The 18,727-nt window shown below is 37.9% G+C and overlaps 1 protein-coding gene and 1 long non-coding RNA gene across 10 annotated transcripts in view; one reads left to right on the top strand and one right to left on the bottom strand.

The window, feature by feature from the left end:
• The window catches only part of LOC125613202, an 83,348-nt gene extending 78,848 nt beyond the window's left edge, over positions 1-4,500 (top strand). Inside the window, exon 3 of the long non-coding RNA XR_007343701.1 lies at positions 4,389-4,500. This is a non-coding gene — a long non-coding RNA (uncharacterized LOC125613202). The remainder of the gene's footprint in view (positions 1-4,388) is intronic.
• Tacc1 (transforming acidic coiled-coil containing protein 1) overlaps positions 1-18,727 on the bottom strand; it is a 108,290-nt gene that overhangs the window by 16,652 nt on the left and 72,911 nt on the right. For 6 of the 9 annotated variants that reach the window (XM_015501283.2, XM_048792739.1, XM_048792737.1 and 3 more), the window contains 4 exons: positions 9,854-10,958; positions 6,473-6,533; positions 4,446-4,653; positions 902-954 (listed from right to left, as the gene is read on the bottom strand). In XM_015501283.2, the coding sequence (XP_015356769.1) occupies positions 902-954; positions 4,446-4,653; positions 6,473-6,533; positions 9,854-10,958 (1,427 nt within the window). The remainder of the gene's footprint in view (positions 1-901; positions 955-4,445; positions 4,654-6,472; positions 6,534-9,853; positions 10,959-18,727) is intronic. The other 3 variants (XM_048792735.1, XM_048792734.1, XM_048792740.1) reach the window with 2 other exon arrangements.

The raw sequence follows: 18,727 nt of genomic DNA, 5'->3' as shown, positions 1-18,727 counted from the left end.
AACTCCTTGTCAATCCAAAAAAAAAAAAAAAGAGAGAGAGAGAGAGAGAGAAGGAGAACTCCTAGGGATGTAGCTCAGTACTAGAGGGCCCCTGGGTTCAATCCTCTGTAATGAAAAAACTTTTTTGCTTTTTATTAGCTCACATCCAACCTCAACACCTGCCATGTAGTCAGACAGCCCTGAACACATTCTGTTAAAACATTTTCCAGGGGGTATTTTTAGTTTGCATTTTGTGTCTTATATCAGTACACTTCAACAGAAATATACTGGCAGTCATATGTACCTATTAATTTTCTAGTAGCTACAATAAAAAATAAAAAGAAACACGCAGAACTAATTTTAATAATATAGTTTAATTAACTCTATAGATCAAAAATATCATCATCTCACCAGGTAGTCAATATAAAAAGTTACTGTGACATTTAATAATCCCTTTTTGGGGGGGTAATAAGTCTTAAATACTGTTTGTATTTCACACATACAGGGCATTTCAATTCAGACTAGCTACAGCTCAAGCGCTCAACAGTCAGTCACATGTGGCTACTGGCTACTGTATAGAACATTATGCATAAACTATGAGTTCCTCCAGTGAAGAAAATGTGTCATATGTACATATGAAATACACACACACAAGGATGGGTTTGTGGCTCAGTGGTAGAGCGCTCTCTTTGCATTTGCCAGACCCAGGGCTCGATCCTCAGCACCACATAAAAATCAATAAGTGAAATAAAGGTATTGTGTCCAACTAAAAAAGAAAAAAAGAAATACACACACACACATACACAATTTAATCATCATCACCTAACAATGACTAGACTTTAACAAATTTATAATATGGGCTTCAAATCAAATACTGAAGAAAACCAGAGTTCCACCTTGTTCTCCGAATTTGAAAACTTACAAGTACAGTAGATCCGTCTTTTTCCATCTTCTGACACGATTCTTTCTCTACACCTAAAACAGAAAGTCATTTTTATAGTTATTCCAAGAAGTTCCTTCTTTCTTGGTGAAAGACTCTTGGGAACTTCAGTACAGGTCCAAAGTCACTACAAACATACCAACAATGTTTTGAAATTTTAAAATGAGCACTTGCATTCTGTTGAGTTCTGTTGATCTGTTTAGTATTGAAGTCCATAACATTCAGAAGAGGAATATACACTCAGCCATAAACAGAATGTCAATGGTCGAACAGAAAGAACATCAAGGCTGCCCCCTTGTGTCCATTGAAAAGTTCAGCAAATGAGTTGTACTAACAGTGGTATTGTTTCAGGAAGAGGAAACTATTAACAATGAATGTTATTTTATTACCAAGTCTGAATTTAAATTCCAGCCCAGAAGAACTCACTCTCAGTCTAATTAATACAGCATATAAAATACTAAGCTTTAAATTTTGAGCCTGCAAAACTAAATTTATTATCTTCTCTATACCCTGTAAACAGTTACCTTGTGTGACGTCTATTTTTCCCTCCACCACCAGAGGTGATATTGTACTAAATTAGACAGACAAACAAAAACAAAAACAAAAAACAGAATATGCCCTTAGAAGAAAATCTAATGATACAGAAAAGCATACCAAAATTTAAAGCTACAATCATCTATGTAGCAATAATTAAATACTATTTTGGCCAATAGTTAATTATTTAAAACAAATATGAACATCACTGTCCTGCTAAAAACAAACAAACAGACAAAAAACAACAACAAAAAAATCCCTTCCTAGCCTCCCCACGCCTGTGAGTGCAAGCCCAAATTCCTTACTACAACCTCCTTTTCCCATTTGCCCTTTACTCACAGAAAGCTAGTGGGGCTATATCAACACAGCAGATTACCTCCCATCAGTGAGAGTTTCTTGGTTCTAGAGGAACACCCATGTATGTATCCATTAAGAAGCATCTCTAAGGTGACTCTCTCTCCAGCCAATAGTCTCTGATTCCAGTACCAGAGCCTGTAGCACCCCTATGTCCCCAGAGACCACAGCCTTGGAGTGTTCCTTTGATACAGCTAACAAGTTACAGTGTAACAGCTTGTTTAAATCTTGTGCTTTTTCCAAAGCCAACTAGCCGATTTACCAACTTTGAGAATAGTGCTGTTATCTAATAGAAATTCCTCTTCAAGGAATTTCCTCCAGTAGGGAAGAACATATTTCAACGAATATTTACCATGTACTGTGTCAGAGGAAATTCAAAGACACATCTCTAATAATCCCTAACTTGGAGACAAATAAGATAGATACAAAAGCCACCCTCCTACAATGAGTGCATGGCACTGGTACTGTAGAGCTGAAAGGGCAAGAAGAAACATGGTGGGAGCAGAGGTTCCTTGGGACTCAAGGAACATGCAGAGAGACTTGGAAAAAAAGGTGGAATTTTTGTGGGAAATGTCAAAGAAAGATACTTCAGATATGGATAAGAAACAAGAGCAGGTATGAGTACTAAGAATTAACATTGAGAAAGTGGGGTAAAAGGGGTAGTGGTGAACAAGGCCTTAAAGAAAGACACCAGAAATGTTACGCATGGTGCAATAGCTAGGATCTTAAATGTCCACCAAAGGCTTGGTCCCTAGGATGGTACTGTTAAGAGATAGCAAAATCTTTCTGTTTTTTCAGGGCTAAGGACCGAACCCAGGGCCATGTGCGTGCTAGGCAAGCATTCTGCCACTGAGCTAAATCCCCAACCCCGAGATAGCAAAATCTTTAAGAGGTAGGGCCTACTGGGAAGTCCTCAGGTCACTGGGCATGGGTGTGGGGTGCCCTTGAAGGACACTGGGGGACTCCACCCTCTTCCTTACTTCTTTTTTGCTTCCTGACCATGAGATGAACGGTTACGCTCCATCACATGCCCCCCACTACTGGGATTGGGCAACCCCAACCACAGGCCTAAAAGCCAAGGGCCACCTGATCATGCCCTGGAACCAAAATAAACCTTTTCTCTTAATAAGTTGATTATCTTAGTTAACTGTCATAGTAACAGTAAATGAGAAACTGAGGCCTGAGGGGCTAGGAGGTGGCTGAAGAGAATAAATTGCTCAAAGTCCTGATTTTCCATCTGTTTTCTTTGATGCAGAATGGCAGAGAATGACTTTCTAAACTCTTAAGAAAAAGCCTACACTATTGTGTGGGTAAGAATTGTGTTGCTTAAGAAGATCTAAGTTTTTAATAATGTTGAAAGTAACCAGGTACACATTTCCAAATCTTTCATAAGTTAAGTTCCACAGATGTTATGTGGAGCCATTTTAGGGTCTTCATTCTAAAATGATATGAAGAGTCCCATTGGAAAAGGCTTCAGCTAAAGTTAATTCAGGTTCTTCATTAGAAAACTAAGAAGAATTTTATAAGGTACTTGTCAATTTTAATGTATCACATTCAGGACAAACTTATAGTAGCCTTGCATAATGAAAATAATCATTCCACACTTTAGCACTACAGCTAAAAGGCCATAGAAACAGACTGCTTAGGTTCCAATTGTTTCTACCATTTGTTAGTGACAGTGTTCAGAGCACACTGCCCTCAAATATGGTACCTCATCATTTGAGGAAGCAGAAAGGTCTGTCCTTCTCCCCGATGCAAGACGTAAAAGAATTCTCTCATCTTCCCCTGATAACAGATTATAAGACCCTTATTCCAGAGAGGTACTCCTAATATTCAGAGAAAAAGAACATTCTCATCCTTGAAGGCAGAGACAATGAGAGGAATCTCAACAAATAGCCCTTGTTATAAGTTCCCTCCAGATCTACTTTTCTTTCCTCTAATTGTACTTCCTATAACTATCTGTAAAAACAATCTTCCCTGTATCTTTAGGTCTTCATTTTGAAAGGCTCTGTACCTTGTAAAACTTGTGTTAAATAAATCTGTATGTTTTTCTCATTAGTCTGTCTTTTGTTATACAGGTCTCAGCCATGAACCTTGCAATGGGAAAGGAAAAAACATCCCTTTCCCTCCTATACTAGCCAAGTGACCTTGGTCAAGCTACTTAGCTTCTTGTGCCTCACTTTGTTTCTCTGAAGAATAGCAAAAAGAGCAGCAGGTAGTGAGCAGTAAGGAGTTAATACAAGTAAAGCACTTAAAACAATGCCTGCACATGGAATGGCACTATACATGCTAATTGTTATTATTTCTGGAAGTTAAACAAAGAACACAGTAATTACAAAGAATTACGACATATTTATAGGCCATCATACTTTCAGATATGGCCAACATTAACACAAAGTCATAAGAAAATTCAAGCAATAATTTCTCTTGAACATACTGCCACACTTGTCCATAAGTCCCTAGTACTTCAATAAGCACTTTCCTGTATCTCTTTTCTAGATAAAGCAAAGTGTAGATAAGCATTCTAAATCTATCCATCAAGTGACCCAATTCTCTTATCTAAGGCATCTCTTACTTTTAGACTTTCAGGCATTTCTATGCTTACATACATAACAAAGATGAAGATATGCTTCCGTACCTGCTTCTGAGGATGAAAACGCATGATTTATGGTAGACACAGGAACATTGGAACATTCAAAGTACTCCACGTCTTCCTCTGGCTCACCTTTCACCTCGGCCCCAGCTGATTTCTGACCACATGATGTGGATGCCAGTTTCTCCTCATCAGTAGCATGGCCATCCCTATTGGAAATGTCTGAAATCTGGGAGATCACTGCTCCTTCATCCTGGGAAAAGCAACAAAGACATTATCTATTAAAAAGGCAAAATGTTGACGCTCATTGGTAGAGTGCTTGCCTAGCACGTGTGGGCACTGGGTTTGATCCCAAGTACTACATAAAAACAAACAAAATAAAGGTACTGTATCCATTTTTTTAGTATATATGCATATATTCTAAAAAAAAAAAAAGTGGCAAAAATGGGGAAAAGTGACACCTCAGGAATGGAGCAAGTGGCCCCAATACAATGGAGTTAATTGCAGAGCCCGGTCTAGAGCCAGAAGACTGCTGGAGTCTTTCAATTGTGAAATGCTGTGTTTTCTAGAAACTAGCTTTTGTAATTTGAGTCCAGGGTTTGAAAAAATTGAGATTTTTCTAGCCTAAATTTATAGGCAAACAGTTTAAGAGATTTAAAGCAGTGGTTTTCACAAAATTTCTTGCTCAGATACCTCCTAATTTTTAAAAAAACCCATGCATCCTATTGTGTTTTTAAGTCTCACCTAAAAAGTTTTCAGCACAAAAAAGTATCTTTAAATAATTAATAACAAATATCTTTAAGATAATTGTCTTTAAATAACTGCAGTGGATGCAATATATGGTATAGTCTAACTACTGATCTTGTCTAATGCAATTTACTCTACAACTAAAAAAAATATACTAAAAAAAAAAAAAAAAACAAACCTCTTATTTGATATCCGGTGACCCATTTTAAAGCTACCCAAACAAGTTTTTCAGTGGTCATAAATTCATATTATTCTTTCTTCTTTCTGAATTTGTATTCCACTCCACTTCCATCAAAAAATAACCCAGTGAAATATACTTATATGACTGAAAGTCTTTTAAAGGTTCCTTGTAAAATTTAAAAAATTTTTCCTTTGACCATAAGTCTCTTCATTTTAAATTTTTTCTTCATTGTTCTTGCTGCCTGCTTTGGTAAAATTTGAAGGAGGGACTTTCATACATTTGTAATAGATGAAGAACAAAATAATTCATATTGTAATCCCTCCACCTCTTTCTTAATATTTTAAGCTACACATCAAATTTCTGGTCCAAATCATATAGGATGAGTTAAACTTAAATTGATCTATTAAATATGAATATATTTCTGTAACTATAGTTATGCTGAAACAAAGTTTAAAAAAGCATCTCATTGCAATCAGATAAACCTGATTTTTTTTGCTTCCAATTACTTCATATAGTCACAATGGATATTATTTATTGCTAGAATGAAATAAGTGTCTGCACCAATTTTGTTCCTGGTTTCTAAATTAATAAATCAATAATCAACCTTATTTACATACATAGAAACATAAAGCTAAAGAAAAGTTTTGTAATAGAAATGTCTTTCAAATCTCTGAATCCTCTCCCAAGTTATGTGCCAAAAGATTCTATCATCAATACTTATCTATCAGCTGACAACTCAGATCCTATTTTGTTGAAAGCAATAAACTGGAAAACCACCTGACTTAAACAAATTATTATTCAGTTAGTAAAGCCAATTACTGTCTGAGAACCTACACCAATATTTCAAATCTTCCCTTTGGTGCCCTGGAAGTTTTTCACACTCTGTGGTGAACATCTTTCTAAGATTTAGAGTGGGAATTTTTTCTAAAAGGTAAAAATAAAAAAGGGTCATTGTGAGAGTTCCCTTGTCTTCAGGGAACTTCCCAGATGATTTTAGGACAGTAAGGATCTAAAAATTAGTTTTCTTAAAGATGAGTACTCAGACACCCACTAGAAAATGTCTATGAACTTCCTCCAGAGGATGCAAACTCTAGTCAAGGGACTATGGGTCTAAGAGACATTCTGGTGACAGGCACAGTCTTACCTGTGAACAAGTATCCAAAGCAAGAGACTGAGTTTCGTATTTCTTCACCTTACAGCCACTCCTGGAAAGAGAAAAAAGACCAACAGGACAGTTTGGAATCACAATGCCAACTTTCAAGGTATGAGATGGAGCAAAGCGCAGTGTGTGCAGAGAAAAGCAAAGCATACAGCACCACACAAATCATACACCTGCTCAGTAGAGATGTAGAGACAGCTTTGCTGCCTCTGAATCTTCTCTAAAGAGACAGGGTGAGCAAAGAAAGACAGCTGGGTTCCTTCTCTGAAAAGACCACTTCACTTGTTTCTGTGTGTTGTCAAACATCAGTACTCTGACCCCTACCATCTTTAATTATACACCACCAAAATCCTTTTAGATGAGATAGCCTTGCAGCTAGACATTTGGTTCTTCTTGTCTTTTCTCACTAGGCATTGACGCTTACCAGAAAAATCATCACGCTGGACGAGATTCTTTGAAAATTCTTTATTGCACTAAAAGCCAACAGAAGCCTCGTAAGACAGCTCCAGTCTAGACCTAGGTGCTTACAGAAAAGAACTGTGGTAAACAAGGTATGAAAGTATTTAATTAATTGTTATCATTCTTATTAAGGAGTAAGATAAAAGATGAACACCATGTACTATACAAAGTCCAGAACAGTGGAAAACTTGGGACCACCTGTTATTTTTAGACTAGCACATAATTTGTGATCACAGGACTAATTCAGATTCTGCTCTGTTTTAATGAACTGAAAAATATCAGTAAAAATACCACGCTGACCAATAAAAGAATTATTTATAACTTGCTTTTCTTTGGNTTTTTTTTTTTTTTTTTTTGGAGGGGGGGGTACGTATAAGCATCGAACCCAGGGGCACTTAACCACAGAGCCACATCCCCAGACCCTTTTTTTTTTTTTTTATGTTTTATTTTGAGACTGTGTCTCACTAAGCTGCTTAGGACCTTGATAAATTGCTGAGGCTGGCTCTGAACTCATGATTGTCCTACCTCAGCCTGCTGAGTTGCTGGTATTGCAGGAGTACACCACCATGCCCAGCTCTTGTACATGTCTTTTTGAATGCCATGCAAAACTATCCACTAGATGCTACCACCAAATGTTATATTTTCAGTCTTTCCTACAAATGAAGGGCCCTGCTAACCAAAATCCTAGCATTAGAAAAGCTGGCTAGCACTGCTTTGTTGAAGAAAGAAAATGGGAGTTTTGATTGTACAAGAATTTTAAACCATATATATAAAGGTATATTAGATTGAGAAGTTCATTTAATGAAAACAGAATAGGAAGAAAAGGCTACCGAGGGAAGATAGTAGAACTCAAGGGAGGGTGGTTCCTGGTACTGAACATAAAGCATATAATAAAAATTTCCCTCTTTGGCCCAGATTTAGTCTCATTAACATGAGTGCACTGGCTATATATGTAACTGAATGTATGTAACTGAAAAGAAGGCTCCCAAGTGACTTCTTACGCAGAAGCTTCTCATATTTAGAGGAGGAAGTATCAAGGTGGCAACATGCCCAATACATGCCCCAAGTGTGATCTACACAGAGGTACCTAACCTTAAAAGCCACAAAAGTAAACTGTGTAGATACCCATCAATAATATTTTTCAATGATCATTTAACTGTTCATATGTAATCACAGAACAAATCCAGAGCTACTAATGGTATTTCATTCCTCTTAGACATGCTAGAGGGCTGCGGAAGAACTAACGTCTACATTCCTCAACCTCTTTGGTCTCGAAATGGATACCTGCTCTCTCTCTCTCTCTCTTTAATATTTATTTTTTAGTTGTAGTTGGACACAATATCTTTATTTTATTTATTTATTTTTATGTGGTGCTAAGGATCAAACCCAGGGTCTCACATGTGCTAGGTGAGTGTTCTACCGCTGAGCCACAACCTAGCCCGATACCTGCTCTCTTTAAACCTCTGGATATATTTTCCTTTCCAGTGTAACTCACCACCTGGTGTTTTTCTTATAAGTCATAGTAATGCTGACAAGCATTTCTGCAACTTATCTCATGAAAACTACAAATATGGTATACTTCTCATACTCCCTTTTCACATTTCATCCTCCATTTTGTTAGTCCTTCTTTATGTCTAACTTCTAGTAAAATGCCACAGGGTTACAAAGGATTATAACTGTCACTTATTCAATTTAACTAGTGAGATAAGGTAATCCTATAACAAAGTTAAACTGAAGCTTGACATGGAATATCACCAGAGGAATCACTCCAGAGACTCCAAAGACATGCAAAAGTCCATCCAGGTATCCCGGGAGAAATGAGGAGGGTGGGAGGAGCACATGACAAAAGACTAATTTACTCAGATTTAACTAATCATTTAAAATATTCTTATCAGCGCCCCCTGGATAACTTCCTGGGCAGTAAAGCAAACAGCACCTACAGATATTTGCTAAGAAACTTACAAAAAGGCTATTTTCAAATCAGGACCTACATGACTGGGGTCTCTGCCTCTCCAAAGAAAGAAAAATGCCTGGTTGATATTTTTTTTAAATATTTATTTTTTAGTTTTCGGTGGACACAACATCTTTATTTTATTTTTATGTGGTGCTGAGGAGCGCCCTGCGCATGCCAGGCAAGCGCGCTACCACTTGAGCCACATCCCCAGTCCCTGGTTGATATTTTGATTGGACCAAAGTCTGCATGAATATCTCGTGGACACTGAGTGCCTTACCCAGGATTGGCAGGGGCTGACTTCCTTAAACCTGTAGATCTATATGAACCCCTAGATAGTAACCACTTATCGGTATCCCTCTCTTGGGAACCTTCCCTCTTTGGGAACTCTGCTTTCTTCCTATTACTCTAATAAATCCTGTTACTTTGCTCTCAAAAAAAAAAAAATTCTTATCAGAAATTTGCCTTTTTGCTAATGAACCAGAAACTATACATAGAGACAAGAATTCTCACCAACTTTTTATGGTAGTTTTCCAAAAAACAAAAATAAGTTTCTACTTTCTGTTTAAGTAAAAAGATTCCACAAGAACCATTTTGCAAGTAATTGACCTAGACAGGTATTTGTAGGCTTGGAATTCTTCCCAGCAAGGATTTCTGAAAACCATCAAATTTTTATCTGATTTAATCATAAAAAATATATACGGAGAGGGGAGAGAAAGTTTAGCCAAATAAGCTGAGGATTCGGAAATAAGGCAGAAATCTACAAAGGAAATCTCTAGAGTTTCTGATTCTACACAGGAGTTAGGCAATATAGTAAAGGTTGCAGCATAAAGTTATAAGCTTTGTGTCTGCCCCGCTGCACCTCAAAGATAAATGGTTCACCAAAACCAAAAGCAGCTGGCTGCCAAACTCAAGAGATATACAAAACACAACACCCAGCACCCACTATCACTCACGTTATTAAACGCGACTTTGCCTTCTTGGGTAACTCTAAGATGTCATTAACATGATTACCAGTGGTGGAACAAAAGTCGCTGTTCGTTAAAGTCGTAGTTGGTTTAAAGGGATCCGTGGATTCATCAAAGTTATCTGGGTCAAAGTGGTAGGAGCCCTTAGAGGAGAGGGGTGGGGAGTTCTGTAGAATGGAGTGGCTCCCAAAGGGATTAAAACTGGGGTGATCCCACTGACTAAGGTCTAGCTTAGAAGACACTTGGGAGAGAAGGGCGTCTCTGGCTGCTGGGTCTGCAGGCTGCTCTACACCTACTGGCTCACTGAGGCCATCTTTTGGTATCTTGGGAGTCAGTCTGTTACCCGGTTTCCTGCCAAGTTTCCTTGGAAGGGCTTTCCTGGCCTCTACATTCTCCATGTCTTCTGTGAAATCAAATTCAAGTTTGAGAGATGAACTCCTCGACTCTTCCTGCAGCTCAACCTTGGAGTCATTGGTGTCACTACTAAGAGTGCCTGAAGTTTTGTTAACGTCAGGGAGAGATTTCTGGCTTCCAGCATCTCCTAGCAAAGAAGGATGTGTGCTCTTATCCAATTCATTGGGATTGAATGGTGCCTTGGTGAGAAGTGCGCCTTCCATGACAGTTTCCGTTTCTGAGAATGCTCCCCCAGTTATTTTCTTCCTTAGGGAGATAGGTTTGGGCTTTCTCAGCTTGCTTCTGCTGGCCACAGGCTCTGGACAAGAGCTTTCAGCTTTCAAATCAGCCTCTGCAGAAGCATCAAGCGTAACCCCCATGCTGCCATCTGTCATTGCCTTGTCCTGGGTGGCTTCTGGAGCACAGGAGGGCAAAGCCTCACCTGAGACTAAGGTTACACAGCCATGGGCTGCTTTTGTTCCAAGAGCTGCAGAGATATCTATGGAATTCTTGGTTTCTATTGAAAATGGTCTCACTACTGAAATTTTGCTAACATCATGTTGAGGTTCTTCTTTGACATCCTTGACTGAGTGAGAATCAATGGCCAGATGTGGCTCTTCACTTGCTGAAGATCTAAAACCAGTCTCAGATGAACATTTTTTAACCACTTCTGCTACCAGGTGTTCATCAGCTTGTGATTCTAAAACAAAACAAAAGTCATCTATTAAATATAATTCTGGCATTGGTAAATATTCTGTACTACCTGAATTCACATAGACAAATGGCAAGCTCTTTCTTCCCTCTTCACTTTTATTAAGCATCTCTAAAGTTCAGCCAGGATGGTGGTGCAGCCTGAAAAGAAACTACACTCTAAAATAACTTTTCTTATCCCAGATTACCTATGTGCATTATCCAAGTGATATGAGTAACAATTATACCAAGAATACAGCCATTTAGAAGAAGGATAAGTAGAGCAAGGGTCTACTGCAATGCCTATTATGTGATGATAACATTTTATAGGTTAAAACTGGTTTGGAGGAATCTTCAGATACCAATAACCTAGTTGAAGGAAGGCAGGTCACTATGGGTATAGTTCACAGGTCCAGCCTGACAGTTCCAGGGTTACAATTTTATACAATAAGTAGAACTGAAACTTAGGACATTAAAAACACAAGTATTACCTATTCTACAGAACAGAATTAAATAGACTGTTTAAAAAGCAAATGAACAAAACAAAACACCAGCTCAAACACCCTAGGTGTTAAAACCAAAAGAACTAAATAAAAAAGCAAATTTGGAAAAGTAGATACAAAAATGGCTTTAAAAACAAATATCTCTTTTTTAACTAACTAAAATGCAAACTTTAAAGCAATGTATTTCTTCTTTAGGACTTCTATCTCTAGGCTAGGTCAGGAATTCTCTAGATCACTTGTGAAAAATAAGATTTTTCTTAATTTGGGTTTTACTAGAAAAAAATGAAGCAAATATTAGAAAGTGTAAATGATGAAATATTTATAAAGCACAAACTAAGTGCTTTTCTGACTCATATATCTGAAGTAATAATAGAATCAGTGAAAACATGATTTAAAAAAGAAAACTCAAGAGATAGATGACCTGCAATTCCTACCTCCTAATCTTAATCCAGGATGAAAGATCTGAGCATTGCTGAAATTATTTTTTAAAGCATTCACACATCTTTTTCACAATTTCTTTTGGACTGCAAGTGGGTAGTGGCAAACAAATCATACTCCACAGAGATGTTTTGAATATTTTGAAAATGTCCAATTTAAGTTTTGTCTTAAAATATTTGTTTATTATTAATACTGTAATCTTAATAAACCCTTAATGCTTGATATCTGGGATTTGCTTTAACATATTTCAAAAGAAATTTTTAAAGAAGGAAGTTAATATGGCAAAATCTTGATAGCTATTATCTAGGGATGGGTATATAATAGGTTTCAACTATTTTATGTTGTATAGTATTGCAGTTTTCATAATTAAAAATATTTAAACTAAATTGCATTACACATGAAGTTTTTTGGTTTTGGTTTTTTTGGTACTGGGATTAAACCCAGGGCACTTTATTACTAAGCTACATCCTCAGTCCCTTTCGTTTTTTATTTTGAAGCAGAGTCTATCTAAATGGTTTAGGGTCTTGCTAAGTTGCTGAGGCTGGAACTGAACTTGAGGTCCTCCTGCCTCAGCCTCCTAAATTGGTGGGATTACAGGCATGCAATGCATGACCATACCCTGTGACTCAGATATCTGAAATAATAATAGAATATCAAAGAACATACATACTTCATGTATGCTCATTAAAACTTCATGAATGCGTACTATTACATACATGAAGTTTTAATGAGATTTAATTTTAATTTTTTTTAATGTTTATTTTTTAGTTTTAAGTGAACATAACATCTTTATTTTACATTAATGTGGTGCTGAAGATTGAACTCAATGCCTCAAGCACGCTAGGTGAGCACTCTGTCACTGAGTCACAACCCCAGCCCTGAGATTTTATTTTATAATTTACTTATTTATAATGGGTTGATTGACTAGAAAGCTGGAGATTGAACCCAGGACACCACACATGCTAGGCAAGTGCTCTACCACTGAGCAACATTCCAATCTTCAACAACAACATTTTAAAATGTGCTATTTCACCCAGGTGCTGATTCTATTATTTCTCTCCAGATATATGAACTGTTGTGAACATGCTACTATTGTTTACCTGTGTTGATAAGAGGAAAAGGAAGACAAACAATAATAAAAACATACTATCAGAAACCTAGGGCTGCAAGCAGGGTGGATGGCAGAATGGGGCATGACGATAATCCCAGCAGCTGGGGAGGCTAAGACAAGAGGATCACAAATTCAAGGCTAGCCTCAGCAATTTAGCAAGGTTCTAAGCAACTCAGTGAGACCCTGTCTCAATATAAAAATCGAAAGGGGCTGGGGATGTGACTCAGTGGTAAAGTACCCCTGGGTTCAATCCCTACTATAAAAAAACTCCAAAACAAACAAAAGCAAACCTCAGGACTGTAAATATTTATGTGTGTCAAATATATGCACCAGGTTCAGTTAAAAGAGCCTATCCATTTATATATAAAAGTCCCATTATTAATCACTGCAGCTAAGGATTATTGTTTGAAAACATCTGAGGTAATCTTCCTCACTTTTGCTTTTAAACATTTCCTTTGTCTCAATGACTATGGCATGTGTATTCACATTGTAATGCTCCGCTATTCCCGAATAAATGTCATTGTTTTTTAGAGAATCATTTTTTCAATTTAGACTGACAACATCAGTGACAAAAATAGTAAGTAAAATGCACTGAGGTTTGTATGAACCAGCCAATGGACTACTAAGAGCTCACCTGGATTATTTTATTGAATCTAGACAACAGCCCTTAATCAGTATGCAAACCAAAGTCTGTCCAAACCCCATGGCCTGGCCACCAAACCATATATGTATATTAAAGCATCTCTTGAGGGCCAGAACAAATACAGTAGTCCTGGTCTTCTCCCTGGATATGTTCTAAGACTCCCAGTGGATGCCTGAAATCACAGACAGTACCAAACCCCACAATTCAACATCTTTTTCATCTAATCTAAGCACTTATCACATAGTATTGCTGTAGCTTTTGCACTTTAAGGTGTAACAGCAAAACTGCCACAAATGTATGTTTCTCTCTTCACAAGTTCACAACAGATTCGTTTTTACCACAGATCTTAGCAACCTCAACTTAGAATTTTCTTTCTTATTAAGGAGAGAACTTTCACCGTTTCACTTAAAGGAGCACTTTAGCTGTTCTCTGGCATATACAAATTACCAGTATCTCCACTCTTATGTTTTGGGGCCATTATTAAGTAAAACAAGGGTAACCCGAACACAAGCACTCCAAGTATGAGAACCTAGACAGGAACCAAGTGATAAAAAAGGTATGATCCATGTCAGGGCAACCAGAGTGGGATAGCTCAAAACTTCATCACACTATGCAGAATGGAACATAATTTAAAACTTATGAGTTGTTTATTTCTGAAATTTGCCATTTAATATTTTTGTTCCATGGTTGATCACAGTAGGTGAAATTGTGGAAAGCAGAGACTACTGTAGTTTCCTATAGTCTTCCTGATCACATGATATCTGGTATTGTGAATTCAGTTCAATTGAGTTTAGTTTTGAATTCCTCATCTTAAAAAAAATCATGAACAAATATGAAGGCCCTTAGATGAACATTAAGTCAAGATGGTTGTGTCTATAAACAACTAATCTAAGATATTTAGCCCAGAAAACAACAAAGATTAATAGAGTCTTTGAATATTTTAAGGGTTACTTGAGGTAAAAAGGATTACAATTATTGTCACATCAAAGACAAAATAAGCATTATGTGGACAACTGTTAAAATGAGCACCCTATCCCTTAGATATGGTAAAGAATGGTTTCCAGTAAGGCCAATTCAATGCCCCTAAGGTTTTTTCTAATTCTTTGCTTCTGTATTCCTTCTGGAAATGTATGAAGAGCCATGATTCAACCACAGAGAATGTTTGGATTAGTGGTCAGAGGATCTGAGCAATAGTACTGTTTTTTTTGTTAAATAGCCTGGGGACTTTTTCAAGTCACTTTAGCAATCTGGGCCTCAGTTTCCTATTGATAAAAAGAAGGGGCCTGAGGGTCCTTTTATAGTCTCAAGACTCTAAATATTTAAAAGTTTCATAACAATTAAATGGTGAGACTCTACATTATAATCTGTATTCATGTTTTCCGGATGGTTCACCTGCCCTTTTCATTCATGGATTCACTGGGTAATTTAACAAATATGTGAGTTTGTGTGTGTGCGTGAATTGAGATCTATCCTAAGCACTGGCAATACAATAGCAAGCAAAACCAGTGAGATCTCTCTTCTTATGGAAAGACAGACATTGATTAAATGATAACTGAATTAGCAAGGTGTGGTGGCACAAACCCATAATCCCAGTGACATGGGAGGCTCAGGCAGGAGGAATACAAATTCAAGGTGAGCTTTAGCAACTTAACAAAATCCTGCCTCAAAATAAAAATTTTAAAAAGGGGTGGGGGCATAGCTTGGTGGCAAGCAATGTCCTAGGTTAAATTCCCAGAGGCTGGAAAATATAAAAAGGCATCATGCTTGCAGAGTCCTATAGGCCATTTCAAGAATTTTGCTTTATCTTAAGAACAACAAAAAGCCACAAAGAGTTTTAAGCAACAGGAATACAGTTATATTTATATTTTAAACAGCTCACTCCAGTTGCAGTGTGAAAAAGGGTTGGAAGAGGGTCAAAATGGAAGTAAAACTGTTATTTTGGAGCCTTCAATGAGGGTGGTACTAATGCCCCTGGGTTCAATATACAGTACTGAAATTAGAAACAAAAACAAAAACAAACCCCAAACCTTAAGCAACAAATTAAAAAGAGAAAAAAGTTGTGTGGGGGTGTAGGATGGTGACAGCAAGTATAGCAAAATCCTGATCACTACGGGGAAAAATGAACCTCTTAAAAGTTTCTCTCTCCCTTTATCCTCTCCCTGTCATGATTCCTAAACATTTACCACCATTCTCCCTCACAGGATGCCTTAATAATCAAGACCACTGCATTCTTTCCCTTTAGGCTTAAGAAAACTTAAGAGTAAAGGCCAACTCCGAAGTCAGGATAAGTAGAGTGTTACCAAAACTCAGATCTCAGTCTTTTTTCCTTCCTCTAGATTCCATTATTCATTCACTTCTTGGGGTTCTTTTTCTCTTTTTATCCAAACTCCTTCACCATCAATCCCATACCTCCCAAAGAAGGAAATCTATGAGAATCTTCTTCCACTCAACTCTCTCCTAGCCTTTAATTTCTGTCCTAATCTCCATGGGGAAAAAAAGGGGGGGGGGCAAAGTTTCTAGCCTCTAACCTCTCCTTTAAGATCCTCCTTCCTCTTTTTCCCTCTCCTGCTTTTACTAAACTGAGAACCTGAAACTCTAGAAACGGAGGCCATAGGGGCAGGGGAGGCAGCCTGAGAGCTGGGAAGGAAGGAGGAATTGAAAAAGGAGGAAACATCTCAGTATAAGGCAAAGGTTGTAACCCTACCCTGCCCCAGTACCTGCCTTGGACAACTGTGACTCTACTGATTAAGGAAGGGCCCAGGCCCTCCCCATTCCTAAATTCCCACCTGGCTTCCTAGCTCTATAGCCAAGAGGGTAGTACCAGATATAGAAACAGACCAAAGGGCTTTGTGTGAAACAGCTTCAGCCACACATACTGTTCTTACTGTTATCTGTGTTCTCATATCCAGCGGTCAAGTGGCTGGGGATTGAGAGATTTATGCAATGTTTGGGTGGGTGTCACGGAAGCTGTATCTGCTACGTCATAAAACATGCTGCCCTGCCTTGGAGGAATGGGGAAGAAAAACAGACACCCCTCATCTGGCTCCAGTCCCCAGCCTGAGCAGATAGCTGGGGAACTCTGCCAAAAAGACACCCTGCTCTGTCATTTCTCGACCAACTCGGTGCAGATGCCCAGTCCTACATGTAAGTCCTAGAGACCTTCACCTCAGTTCAATGTCTTGTCACCAAAAAGAAGTATGGAGGAAGTGGGTAGGAGAAGATTGCTCATTTAATTAAACCAGTTTGGGGAGCTGTGAGAACATAAATTAACCACACAACTTAAAAAGGAATGTTTGGGAAAGATTTTATTTGCCTTCACATCAGCAAGTGTCCTGGAACCCGCTGACCCATACACCTAGCTCTGCTCTAGAGCAGAAACTAAACTTCTTGTATCACACGACAAGTAACTTTTTATTAATAAAGAGTAAAATACACAAATTCTCAAGAGGCTCCAGTTCCTCCATCCTCCACAATTCAGAGTTCTAGCCATAGCTATCAGTCATTACTCTTCATCTGAAAGCAGTTATGTCACTAACCTACCTCTGTCTATGCCTTTCCATTTTCATAAAAATCATGTAGTCCCTAAAAACCTTCTTCCAGAGTGCTGGAAACCTCCCTCCCAGAATGCATTTGATGAGTTTGGTTCTGACAAGCTCAGCACTGCTGGGAGGCTTGGTGAACACAGCCTGTTAGAGATTAAGTCTGGAGATAGATTCAGAGCAAACAGAGGAAATCCAAAAATAGACCAACGCTTCCACTTCTGCTGCTGTTAATGAAACTCTTCCTTTCAATAATCAGCCTTTTCCAAACCTAAGGTTGTGTGAATTGCCCACGTGCTCTTCAGCAGCAGATGCCTCTGATGCTTATTCAGGATAAAAAGACTATTTTCATGTAATAAGAGTTCTCTTCTCCCTTTTATAGTATTTTTAAAAGAAAAGGCATGGAATAGCAAGATTTTAAGAATTTAGGCAAACAGCTTAACATTCTAGATTATATATACTGAAAATATACTGGGTTAAAATACAAGTTTATGAAAAGCCTTGAAGTCTTAGAAAAGGGGGAATTTCATTATCTCAAAATATTTTTGAAACTCAGAAGTTTTCAATTAATCAACATTAAGAACCTACTTCGTTAGGTGCTTTTAGATACATAATCACATTTAAGAAAAGGTAAAAGCAACCACTTGGAAAACAACGCCCTTCATATAATCCCTGAGACTATAATGTGCAAACACTTCAGATGAGGCATGTTCTCAAATATGGTTTGATTTTTCCCTCCCAGATTTTAGCTCTGTGCTGAAATACTGCCTGTCAGCTCCTTTTAGATTTGTCCATTCCATCATTTCCTCTCCTTTAGCTACATATGACCCTTTTTATGGGTTTCTAAACATCTGCTATGACAAATGAGAAAGCTGCCAAAATCTGGACAAGCCTCCTGAATCTCAAAGACATACACACACTGGGACTTTTTCCAGCCTTAAAATGCACAAACAGTATCTCACATCCAACTGGCTGCAGGATGGGGGGTGGCCACCAGAAAGATCAAACACAAACATGTGATTAGAAGGTGGAACTAATCCACTGCGGATATTAAAGGACCATTCAACTGTAATAAAAATTATGTGAATGTGATCTATCTCTCTCAAAATATCTGAATAGGCATCTCAGTTATCAGATCATCTGTCATGGTATTGTGGTGGTTGTGCTCAAATTAACACTCATTTTACTTAATAATGGCCCCAAATAGTAAGAATAATGATGCTGGCAGTCTGGATATGCCAAAGAGAGGTCATGGAGTATTCCTTTAAGTGAAAAGGTGAAAGTTCTCACTTAATGAGGAAAAAATTAAAATTATATGCCAAGGTTGCTAATATCTACAGTAAGAATGAATCTTTTATTCATGAAATTATGAAGAAAATTTGGACTAGATTTGCTGTCCAGTGAATCTTGGGTAACTGAAGCCAGAGATAAGGGGGAATTATATTACCAGCCCCACCTCTTCTTCTCCCAAGACCAAAGGGTAGAATTTATTCACATGTGTACATACAATGGAACCTAGCTGAGCACAGGCAGGGAGGTCATAGC

The sequence above is a fragment of the Marmota marmota genome, unplaced genomic scaffold (genome assembly GCF_001458135.2).
Source record: "Marmota marmota marmota unplaced genomic scaffold, marMar, whole genome shotgun sequence".
Classification (NCBI taxonomy): Eukaryota; Metazoa; Chordata; class Mammalia; order Rodentia; family Sciuridae; genus Marmota; species Marmota marmota.
Note: the sequence above shows the minus strand (reverse complement) of the source record. Positions and strands in the feature narration are given on the sequence as shown.